We start from the raw sequence: 12,611 nt of genomic DNA on the forward strand, positions 1-12,611 counted from the left end.
ATGATGGGAAATATAAGTGACTTGACTCTACTTAATTACAACGACTAGTATAAATAATAAACAATAGATGACATAGTGGCTAAAAACAATGGCTAGTATAAAACTAGAAACAATGACTAACATAAGCTAGATTGGTTTCTCAAATTTTGCCACTTAATTAGGAAAGTCTAGTACAAATGTTAGGATAGAACAAATTGAGTGTGAGCCTATCACGGTCTTAACATGCATAAACTAAGTCTGCTATGGGATTAGTTTATCGACTACCCTCCTAGTACTATGCACCCTTTCAGTAATCGATTAAAGATTTTAACCCTCAATTTCATACTTTACTCAATAAGTCACTTCAATTACAATATGGATCAACCAAACTTTCATATTATTCCACATAAATCTTAGAAGAGACACCTTAAAAACACCTTCTCATTCAAGAGCCAACTCACTCATCGAAGAGTTTTCAAATTTGGCATCTCTAAGCACCACAACTGATATCCACACCACGGGATATAAAAACTTTTGAAAACCAATTTCTCTAAGCACCACAACTAATATGTACACAATGGGATATAAAACTTTTGAAAAAAATATTTCCTCTCCTCTAATCTTTATGTATCTTAACACCACATGTATAGACTACTTAATCGATTCTAATCAAAATCAACTTACAACTTATCAACTTAATCATCTTCAACCTATATACAACTTACTATCAACATCAAAATAACTTAGATCACCATCATACATCAACATATGTTACGAATTAGATTCAATTATCATCTTTCAAGTATTTTAAAACATCAAGAGCAACTTACATCCACAACTTAAACACCATGAAATAAGTCAACTCAATTTATACAACACTTGGAATATTATTCAATTCAACTTAAACAATTCAACATGCTTCATGTCAACCTCCTACAACATGATTTATCAATCATAAGCAACATAATATAACATTGTTCCATAATTATTCAATTTGCAACAACATGATAGGTAAAAGCATAAATATATTGAATGTCCCAAGAATCGTCTAGCCAACGTAATTTGGTTCAGCCAATTTGACTTCAAAATGGCCTCTACCTTATTTTCGTCCAACAATAAAAATTTAGCCTAGTCAATTTCCCTTCAAAATACTCTTTGGCCCAACCAACTTGACTTGAAATACTTTTCAAGTAAATTTGTCCAAATTTCACCTAGTCAAGGAAATTTGGCTCAGCCAAATTAATTTCATAATAGTCTCAACCCCAATTTTGTTTGGCCATAAAAATTTGGCTCAATGAAATTGTGTTGACCCTACATGCAAAAACACCATTTTTGGAAACTCTTACCTCATCAACTCATCTACAAGTTCAAAAATTAAAATCCAAATCATAGAAATGATTCTAAACAACTTAGATAACACAAATCTAACCTTAGATTCAACATGCAACATAATTACATAAAGAAATCATCAATTTTTTTATTTTGGTTCATCAACCCCAAAACTCCAACTTCACCATCTTCAGCAACTACTTCAAAAAATTAAATTAAGCCACCAATGGACAAATTAACAACAATTACAACATGCAACAACTTCAAAGAATCAAACAACAAGTTTTCTTTATCCCAAATCGATCCCGAATCAAGGAAAGGAAAGGAAGAGAAGACAAATCTTATGACTCTCTATATGATGACTTCTCTTCAAGATTCTCAATTCCCCAACTTTAATCTTGGTTTTTACCACGCCAACTATTGATCAGGGAAGAAAAAGGGTCTTCTGGTGGAATCATATCGAAGATCAAACTCCATTAGCTACATAGCACTTCTCTCTAGTTTCTCTTTAAAATTCTAGAGATATAGACTTATGAAACTCATTTATCTGAAATTGTCTTATATACATCAGTCCTTCTTTGACCAATTTTCACACACTTAAGCCATATATATCTTTTATAACTTAAGTTTAGAATTATCTTAACTCAAACTTTTATCTCACATAAAGTTAAAAACAATTAAACAATGTAAAACATAATTCTTAAATGTGTTTATCACTAATATACATAATTAAGAAAATATGATGTTAAAAAAAACATCCAAGAGAAATTACAAACTTTGATCTTTTATTAATTTTTCTTTTTCCGTTATGTTTTTTTTTCCTTTAATTGTAATTTTTCTCGTCTTTTCCTTTCGTTTTAGCTCTTGTAACAAAACAAAAAACATTTTGAGAGGACGGATTTAGAGAAAATAATAAATAAATAAAAATCAACGACATGATCCAACGGCATAATTTGGACTAAGTCGTGCTTTAGCTCTAACGGCATGATTCCGACCACATTGTTCTACGACCAATAAGATAGAAATCACTGGACCCACGTAAAAGCTCACGATGCAAATGGAGTCATATCTTAAAGCTTAATTATTCTATTCAAGCTTGTAAATATTTTAAAATAGTTAAACACACCAAGAAATTTCATGTAATTTCCACTAAACATGGAGATCTCATCGTCCAATGGATATGTCACAATCTGCACCATAAGACCCACATAAATTTCAAGAATTAAGAAACAATAATTTTTTATTTTTTTTAAATGAAGATTAGAGAATGTATTGATAACCCTCCTCGTCAATATAAACACTCATGTTTTGTGGTAGGAAAAAGCTAAATTGTTGATATCTCATTCGTTTACTACCCACAAGAGAACAGCGCATCAAGTATTCAACAATCATGGTGCAAGAAAAAGTTGACAATAATCAAGGACTGATCACATCTATAACTATCTATACAAAGAGAATCTTGACTTCTTTACATATAATGAATGAAAAAATAGCCAATACATCTTGGGACCCAAGAAAAGCCAAAAAAATTACAAAAGAAAAAAACTTAAAAACACATCAAAATCAAAATGAAGAACAAAACTAAGATACAATTTATTAGGTAACTTTAGTATGTTGACATTTGAGTTTCTCCTCAGTAATCTATGTTGACATTGAATGCAAATTCTTATTTAGCAGATTACTAAGGTAAAACTCTGATCCGAGAACACCACTAAAAGCACCTAAAACACTGCATCAAAGTTTTGTCCCAAAATGAATTTACTTTAACTAGAACAAAAGGCATCCTTGTTAGCTGGTAGTGGTGTTAGATGAGATTGTAACCATGACTGAAAGAGGAATGTTGACAACATGACCTTGATTCCCAAACAGCCCAATTCTCCCAAAGCTGGGAACAGAGCTGTTAAGGGTTGCATTCAAGAGCACAGACAAGACCTGTCTCTCACCATTGGCAATGCAGAAGTGAGTTGGAGACACTTTCACTGAAACCCCAGAAGGAGCAGTCCAACCAACACTGTAAGATTCATTTTGGGCAATGTTTCGGACTGTCCTCAGCACTGTTCTAGATTGGTTTAGCTTTGATATGGTGATAGAGGGCAAGTTCAGATCAGGACCGTAGACTGTAGAGTTATAAAGTCCGCAATTTTGACCCGTGTAGTTTAGCACCACAGGAGCTGAACCATTGATACCACATAGAAATGACATGTAATCATCATAACCTACAAAGAAACATTTCCATATTAAGAAACCAGCATCATTAATCATTAGTCACTAATCAACTAGTTTACATAAAAATTGAGTAAATACATGTGAACAGGTATCAACTCCACTTACTCATTCAAGAGAACCGCTAGCAACACACTCTCTAACACATTCCTCTTTAATACACTCACTTTGATTTGTTAGAATTTATTAAAAATTACAAAATCACGTGAGTGTCATTAAAAAGGATATGAGACCTACAAAATTCAATATTTTCCAACAAATTTCAACTAAATAGAGATAGTGTGTTTAAAAGAGTGTATCAAAGTGTGTTACTAACAAATCTCATTCATGCAATTATTGCACAATTTGACAACCGAAATAAATTCAACAACTTCAAATGGAAAAGGAACTTGGAATAAAATATTCCAAATGTTAAAGTCTTGTTAATTTTATAGGACTAGAAATAGAACCAACAGAGATAATAGCCATAGATAATGTAGTATGTTTTATCCAATTATCAATATAATCTTCTGAGGTTGTTGGGAAACGTATGAACTTTGTAGATCATACTGGATACATGCTGGAAAAAGTAAATAAATTTATGTGACTAGTTCATGCTATTAAAATCTTGTCTACTTACCAAGGTATGTTGTATTTTGATTAACAGATTATAATAACTTTTCAAATAAGTTGTTTTTTTCCAATAATAATGACTAACGTGAGATTATTTATTAGTTTTAGATTTTCACCAACAAGATAAAAATATACATTGTGTTACATAAATAATTAATAAAAAATGTTCAAAATAATAACTACATTGTCCTGACTCTGCCATGATCATGGAGTTTCATAAACATAATACCTATCTAACTTAAACCACAATCATTGCTGACTTTTTATACCATTTTGTATATATATTGAAACATGGGAGTTTTTATTTAAGCATAATGATTGAAATGCTTAAATGACTTACCAGAATCAAAAATCAAACCAGGATTCAGTGCTCCACTTGCATTCACGAAACCACTTCCCATGTCAAAAGGGGTCGCGGGAGACTGGTTTAGCTCTGGAGAGGCATATGATCGCTGAGCCATTATTGGCCCACCACTCTTGTCATACAGAGAAGCTGTAGTAGAAAGTGCAGATCCAATGGCTGCAGGACTGAAATTGGGAAACTTTTGCCTAATTAGTGCAGCAAGACCAGCAACATGTGGTGCAGCCATGCTTGTGCCAGACATCAATGCAAAATTCTCACCTGTTGGCAGCGAAGATAAGATAATTCCATTTGACATTCATTATCAACACGCATTACAGACAAAACAACATAACATAGATCATTACTTGAAAGAGTGTTCTGTTTAAATATGATACATTAATACATATAGCAAAAGAACTCCTTAAACTTGACTATGTTTTGTTTCCTAGTAAAACCTTTAATGTATTCACAAACCTAGGAATTCAACAGAATCGGTGCCAGCAGAACTCCAAGCAGCCCATATTAAATTTCCAGGAGCTAACAAGTTGGGTTTCAAAATGTCAGCTTGGTGAGGAAGACTGTCCTCAGGATCTGGTCCTCTGGCAGAGTAATACATAACCTTTGGGGCAACACTGCTGTAGTTCGCTTTTAGTCCACCACAGATTCCGGCTACAGCCCCAAATTTAACAATTTTCTTTGAAACTGCATCTATTTCCAACGAAGAATTGTAGTATTGCATTAAAACCTGACCAGTTCAGAATAAAAGGGAAACTGTCAGGGTATTATTCCTCATGCACATGCAAGATAGAGACATAACACATAAGTTGACTAACATATTGGCCAAATCCATAACATCGTGTTTGCAAAGACAACAGATGTCCTTTATGGTGAAATGCAAGCCAAAGAAAAAAAGGCCAATACACATGAGCATGACATCAAGGAAGCACAAAGCCACAAACACTTCAAAATAGTAGTCCTGTGTGTGTCATATCCATGTCAGACACATTCATACCAGACTATTTGAACACTTCAAGCAGTAAATCATCATTATTTATTTTATTAATTAAACTTTTATGCCAATACAAATGAGAATGTCACTAGATAAATTATAGCATTTAATTATGAATTTGTTTGGATACAAGCTTAGACGCAATTTTTGAGAACTACTCAACTGGAAAATACCCTTTGTTTTCAGTAGAAAAGGGTATTTTCCAATAGAAAAACTCTCAAGTGTACTTCTAACTTGTATCCAAACAAACTCTATGTCTACAATGACTCATGCTCACTCACTTTTAAGGTTTTTGTTTCGTGTTCATTTTATACTAATTTATTTGCTGTATCATAGCCATATTGTGTCCAACAATAAGTTTTAAAATTTATTGTATTTCCATATTCTTGTTATGTCATCTCCATTTCCTATGCTCTCTAGTTAGTCACATGTATATGAGGGGGGAAATGGATAACGCAAAGCACCTTGGAATCATTTGTGGAAGCAATTATTATGCTAGGCATTTTCATTGGAACGGGGCTAAGCTGATAACCAATCACAAAGGGATCCATATAGAAGACAACACCAGCTGCACTAAGGTTTCTGGCTGTTTCTGAGGCCCGTTTGATGGTGGAGAGTCCCAGCACAAATCGAATTGAATAGCTACACATCAAGAGGTTCCCCTTGATCAAATCCTTATTGAACTTACTTGCATCTTGGCACTCACCAACATACATATCATCAGCAACCGTTGTGTCATTGCTCAAAGCATGATGTGCATGAATCAGTTTATAAAGTTTGCTTTCATCTGTGCCAGCTGAGGAAAATAATAATAAAAAAATGAAAAAACATGTCATAAATCAACCCCAGAAGAAATAATAATTTCATCATTAAAAATTGATTAATTTTATAACTAATGGAGGATCTTCAATCCAACTTTATTAAGCAGAAATCTAGAAACTAGAAAGCAACAAGAACTGATTGTCCACCATATAGTGAGTGACAACAGATCTTAGATTTTTTTTCTTGCTTGTGGCTCATGTCTAGCGAAAGATAATAAATTAAAAGTACTTTCTAATTGACATTACAAAAGAAAAAAAAAAAAAAAAACTATTTTAGAGCTAAACTAGTAGTCATGCAGTGTAAGCAGTTTGACCGTAATTCAAGCCCCATAAAATCCCAATAACACATTGAATAGCCAACCTCCTTGGTCCTAACCAACCTTGATTTACACTATCAGTGTATCTAGCAATAATCTCCAAACTAGTGACGAAGCACACACAAAAACAAAAAATACTCCAAAAGATTAACTTTATGTTTTTCCACTGCATTTTATAAGTTAAATAAAAATTGACACCACACCCTCATTGAACCAGAGAGAAAATCAAATCATCAAAGTCCTTAACATCACCCCCTCAGGCAAGTTAGTCAAAAATAAATTCTTATATTGTTAACCAGGAATAGATAAGCAGAAACTTACGTGCAAGACCTGCCCCGGGTATGGTCACATTATTTCCAAGAAATATGGAGTTGCTATAAACTCGGTCATGAGAAGCAGCACCAACAGTATAGATCCATGGACTGAAGGAGAACATGCTTGTTGGTGATGGTCCAGTATTTCCTGCTGCTTGCACTACAAAAATACCAGCCTTCACAGCTGACAGCAATGCCATGTCTATTGGATTGAAGAACGTTGCAACACCGGGAGGACGTCTATTAGGAGTAATTGACAAGCTTATTATGTCAACCCCATCCTGAGCTGCCTGCAATAATCATACTACCATTACAGGAAAAGCAAAATTGGATGCAAATTTAGATAAATAGATTGTAAAGGCAACATGCAAGGAAAATAGGAAATCTTATTACTTACAATAACTTGACACAAAAAAATATGAGGCAAGCCATGCATAAACAGAAGAAAAAATAAAATTGAAAACCAAATGACATGGATCCTAAGAGGTGAATTAAGAATCTGAGACAGTGAAAAGTGTTCTTCACTACTACTCATGTAGGGTTCAATTGGAATTTGAGGCCAATAAACAAGCCCTTGAAAAATGATAACAGTCATATACTTGATCAAGGAATCACACTATCCTTCACTAACATATGCTAGAGGAAGGAAAACCTAAAATCAAAGACAGTTAAGGGGAAAAAATGATCTGCTCAATTTAAATTACAGTATAACTGGCATTTAAATTATTTGCACAACAATGTATCACTTGTCTAAATAAATTACAAATGTACCTGGTCAATAGCTGCAACAACATCTGCGGCAAATCCTCCAAAGCTCTTGTATAATGCCTTGTAAACAGCAATGCTGTAAAAGATTGAAAGGCATAAAATTTAAAAAAAAAAACAAAAGAAAACTAATCAAGGTTACATGAAATAATTAAAAAACAAAACTAGATCAGACACACGATTTCTTTAGTTTTCTATAAACATTCAAAAATAACCTACTAAAAAGGCCTACCTGTCTGTTGTTAGAAAACCAAGTTATGTGGAGTTGAATACTTAATACTATGGAGACAACACATTCTGTAGGATAGGGGAATGTGACGCATTGTATGTCAAATTGACAATCGATGGACTATGAGTTAATGTAGAGGGGTGAAGAGAAATGGGAGAAGGCCACATCCTTCAACAGATATCTATTTAGGTTCAGAAGCTTGGCTCTATAATTGAAGGAGCTTTGGTTCTGTTTTCAGCACAAGACAAGATAAACGGACCTGTGCATTTATTCACACTTTGTGCCCAAAGAGCTGTTGCATGATAGGCCAACATTAAAGATGTAACAGAAAATCATTATCGTGTTTTCACTTAATAGCATAAGCTTTTAAAATAGTTAAAATGACATGTTAAGATGTCCTGCATTAGCTTGGAATATGACCAAAGTATTCCTTATATGGTTTTGCAATCCTTCATCCTTTAGCTATCTTAATTGCTGAGATATGCCTAATGGACTGCTCTATGGCCTTTTCTATATCTTTAAAATTGTTTAGTAGTGATTTCAAGAACAAGAGTGTGAAAAAAAATCAGAGGATCATATGGGGACTAATTCTAGATTTCACTCTATTCCCCACTTTTGAGTTATAACAATTTTGGACCAGAACGACACAAACCATGTCAATGAAAAAAAAAAAACATTTCATTTATATAAAAAAAAATAGTATAACATCTATGGGACAATACCTACAAGCTACCAACATGCCCAGTTAAGCACTGCAGTGCAAAAAGTAATATGCACAATTTAGTACTTTTGCATGATCTGTCCCATAATCATGACACTCCAGCAGCCAGTAATTTACATATCATCATGGTAAGTTTAAAAAAAATATGGGATGAAGCAGAAAAATGCATAACTCCATGATGTCATGCATATCTATAGATCCAACAGATTACTACAAGTGTAAAAATAAAACATAGTTCCAGATTATTTACTGTGAACGAGGAGCCATCCCACTAGCATTCCCAAAGTGATGCCCAGCAACAATAACTGGAATCCCATGGTTTCCTGCTGCAACAGACGCTGTATGCCTGTGTATTTTAGTTACATCAGAACAGACATTTAGTTAGAAGTTAAAACTTAAGAGATAAGCAAAGTAACTAACAATGTTGAGATTAAAAGCAATTTGACGACAGTCTAATATGAAAACTTGAGTTCATTTTCAAGTGATATCTATAATCACTATGGGCTATTGCAATTCCAATCTTCAGAACATTCTCAGGAAAACACATTAATGACTAATGAGCTCAAGACAATACTTAATTTGTCATTGTTGAAAGAGAGAGAAAACATAAAAAAAAAAAACAAAATGAAGGTACAGTAAAATAAATTGATTGATAAATTTGCTGTAGTAGTAGTAGTAGACCAGTAGTTGTAGAAAAAGGCTGACAGCTTAGACTGTCATCATGGAGTGGCCATAGTAAAGTAGAGACTATCAAACAAAGCATATATCCCCATAAAGCAACCAATTAGTAGTTGGATGAAATGGAGTGCACGACCATGTAGCTACTACAACCAAACATAGCACCATAAGGAAAATCCAAAAACTCACGTGCCATGGCCATCACCATCAAAGGGAGAAGCATAGTCCTGAGTTGAGTTAAATATTCCTCTGGTTATGGCAGAAGCTGCAAAATGACGAGCCCCGACAAGCTTCCTATTGCAAGAACCAGATGGAAAGTCGCGAGTAACCTCACAGATGCCAGAAAAATGAGGAGGAACAGGATATGGATGTTCAGAATTATTATCACCAAAACTAGGATGTGTTGGATCTATGCCAGTATCAATAAATCCAATAACAACACCTTCTCCAGCGGTTTCAAACCCGCCATCTTGAAACCATGCTCCCTGTGGCAGACCCAAAAACTGTGGCGTATGTGTAGTCGCAGTCCTGACAGAAAAATCCAAAACCACATTGGACACTTCACCGCTCCTTGATAGCTTCTCTGCCTTCATGATTCAGCAATTTCAAAAGCTAAGAATGCGTTTACTTGCAGCAAATTAAACAAAAAAAAAAGTAGTGCTTAAACATGAAGAACACAGGTCAAGTCAAATCATTAACAGAAAGGAACAACAACACACATACATAATGCATCAAATTTTTCTTAAATAAGAGCATAACCATGAAGATGAAAACTATTATCATACCTGTTGTTGGGTAACCAGCACTGCAAATCCGTTTATCAGGTAATGGTAGCTATAGAGCTTCAGATATTTCTCTCCTTTTAACACTTTCTTCAACAAAGAATCGTGAACTCGGGAAATGTAAGAGCCATATCTCTTATCTGTCTTTGTAGTGTTGTCATACCTTCAAAACAAAAGGTAAAATTAAATAAATAGGACCACATCTGTCAAATTAATGAACCCGATTTCACAAAAATCCTCAAAATTGGGGGGCGGTAGTACTGAGAATTGAGAACATGATTATCAAATATAATGATAGTTTCAAACAAAAAACCTATCATCTATAGATGATAAGCAATCATTTAACCAATACTTTTCATCTTACCAAAAACACAGCTTCCACAAGAAGCCTCAATGATTTGGGGCCAAAATAATATTGTAAAGTTAAACATCTATAACTTAAAAAAGCACACAGCACACCATACAAAGCTATAAAGAACAACACTAAGAAAAATAAGCAAAGTATTTCTATAAAACAACAATGAAAAGCAAGACACCAAACAGCACCCCCAGCCCCAAAGAAAACCTTCAAAGTTCAAACCAAGCTTGTGTTTGCGTGAGTGTGAGGGGATACCCTTTTGGTTTGTGAAATTGAGTTCTGCCAGGAGTAGGAGCAGCATCATCTTTGAAGCCATTGACCTCTCTTCTCAACTCACCATAGTAATGAGAAACAGGAGCATGTCTCAGAGTAACAACATACACAGCAGTAGTTGCATCATCTGAATCACCTTGACACAAGCAAGGTAGCAACACCCCCAACGAAAACACCACCAAATGTACCACATTTATGTTCCCCATCATGGTTTCTAGGGACACAAAAGCACAAAACCTGAAGACCCAGTTGGATCCAAAGCCACCCCTTCAAGAATGAACAACAGCAATTCTTCACCAACCCACATGCTCCATTCTCAAGTCCAAGACTTTCCCTTTCAGTAGTTTCAGCTGGGTGAAGGAAATGAAACACCCCAAGTGAGAGACAGTGATAAAGCAAGGACCTTTTCTGTGAGAGAGAGAGTGTTTCAGTATTAATAGCTGGAGACTGAACGAGTAAGAGAATCTGCAACTGCAAGCAAAGCCTTTTCTTCTTGGGGTGTGTGAATTTGAACGTTTTGTTTATTCAAAGAAAAAAAAACCAATAGAAAATGCTGTGTGGGAATAGAATGAGAAAATGAACGTTTTATTTGGTTTTATTCGGTTTTGGACATTTTCTTTAGGTCGATGGCTGTCAATATGTATGTACATTGGAGTTTCCTGTGACATGTGTAATGACAACAACCTTGTACTTTTTTCTTCTTTTTACTTTAATTTTTTATTTTGCTGTCTTCTTCTTCTTCTTTTTTAAAGATTTTAAATACACTTTTGATAAATTTAAATATTTTTTATTTTGGCAAAGTAAAGTTTCGTTTGAGAAAATTCAAGAATAATTTACTGTCGTAATTTAATGGAAAATTAATTTTATTAATAATTACCACAGAAAGAATATACAAAAATAAATAAATAATCTGTTTTGTTTTTGTTTTTGGTAAGTAGCAAGTACTCTTGTACTCTTTTGCTTTATACATCTAACTTGTATCTAACCAACCACATCTTACTTTTATTTTATTTTATTTTATTATGCAAAAGAGGGAATATTGTAGGGAGATTTATCAAATTTCACTTATGCCAAGGAAACAATTTGACAAATATTTCTGAAGCTGCTATACAATGCCATCTGTAACATGAAAAAATATGGTCCCAACAAAATTATGGATACCATCATGAGTCGTTTAATATTTATTAAGATTGTGTGTACTGTATATTCAAATGATGCAGGAAAGAAGCAAATGTATCCTTCATAAACAAGATGATAGAATGTCAACATTAAAAAATGAGTAAGAGAAGATAAATATGTACGTGAATTTGTGCTAAAAAGAAGTTTCTGATACTGTATAAAGTCATAGATAATAAAACCATATCCATCTATATGTAAAAATGAATAAATAATAATATAAAAAAAACATTTTGTAATTCAAATTTTGTAAATTTTTACGATAATGATAATAATAATATGATTTAAACATAGAATTTCATGGTAACTATTCAAATCCCTCATTTATCCTAGTGGGTTGTGTGAATATTGCCTACATAATATTTTTCTTCTTAAAAATCTAATTCATCAACCATTTTTCTATAAGAGTCTACTTTCAGCTCGTTACATTAAAAAAAACAAAAAGGAGTTAAGTAAATAAAAACATTAAATAAAAGTGCAGCAGTATTTATTATAAAAGAATCACAAATATATGTAATACAACTTATGTAAGACTTATATATATATATATATATATATATATATATATATATATAATTTCAAACTAATTAAAAAATAATTAAATGTATTTAATTTTTACGAATTTATTTATTAAAATATACATTTTTTCTCTCATTTTCGTTTATATCAAATATTCATTTTC

General features: G+C 33.4%; 1 protein-coding gene across 1 annotated transcript; it reads right to left on the minus strand.

The window, feature by feature from the left end:
- Positions 1 to 2,714: 2,714 nt before the first annotated feature.
- On the minus strand, positions 2,715 to 11,357 carry LOC109805901 (subtilisin-like protease SBT2.2). The gene is made up of 10 exons (XM_020368185.3): positions 10,736 to 11,357; positions 10,126 to 10,285; positions 9,530 to 9,927; positions 8,913 to 9,008; positions 7,719 to 7,791; positions 6,955 to 7,237; positions 5,960 to 6,291; positions 4,961 to 5,231; positions 4,484 to 4,765; positions 2,715 to 3,524 (listed from the first exon to the last, which is right to left on the minus strand). Exons 1-10 carry the CDS (start codon positions 10,960 to 10,962, stop codon positions 3,097 to 3,099), a joined length of 2,550 nt encoding a protein of 849 aa, XP_020223774.1. The 5' UTR covers positions 10,963 to 11,357; the 3' UTR covers positions 2,715 to 3,096.
- Between the last annotated feature and the right edge of the window lie 1,254 nt (positions 11,358 to 12,611).

This window comes from Cajanus cajan, chromosome 1, assembly GCF_000230855.2.
Source record: "Cajanus cajan strain Asha chromosome 1, NIPB_CcT2T_4, whole genome shotgun sequence".
NCBI lineage: Eukaryota > Viridiplantae > Streptophyta > Magnoliopsida > Fabales > Fabaceae > Cajanus > Cajanus cajan.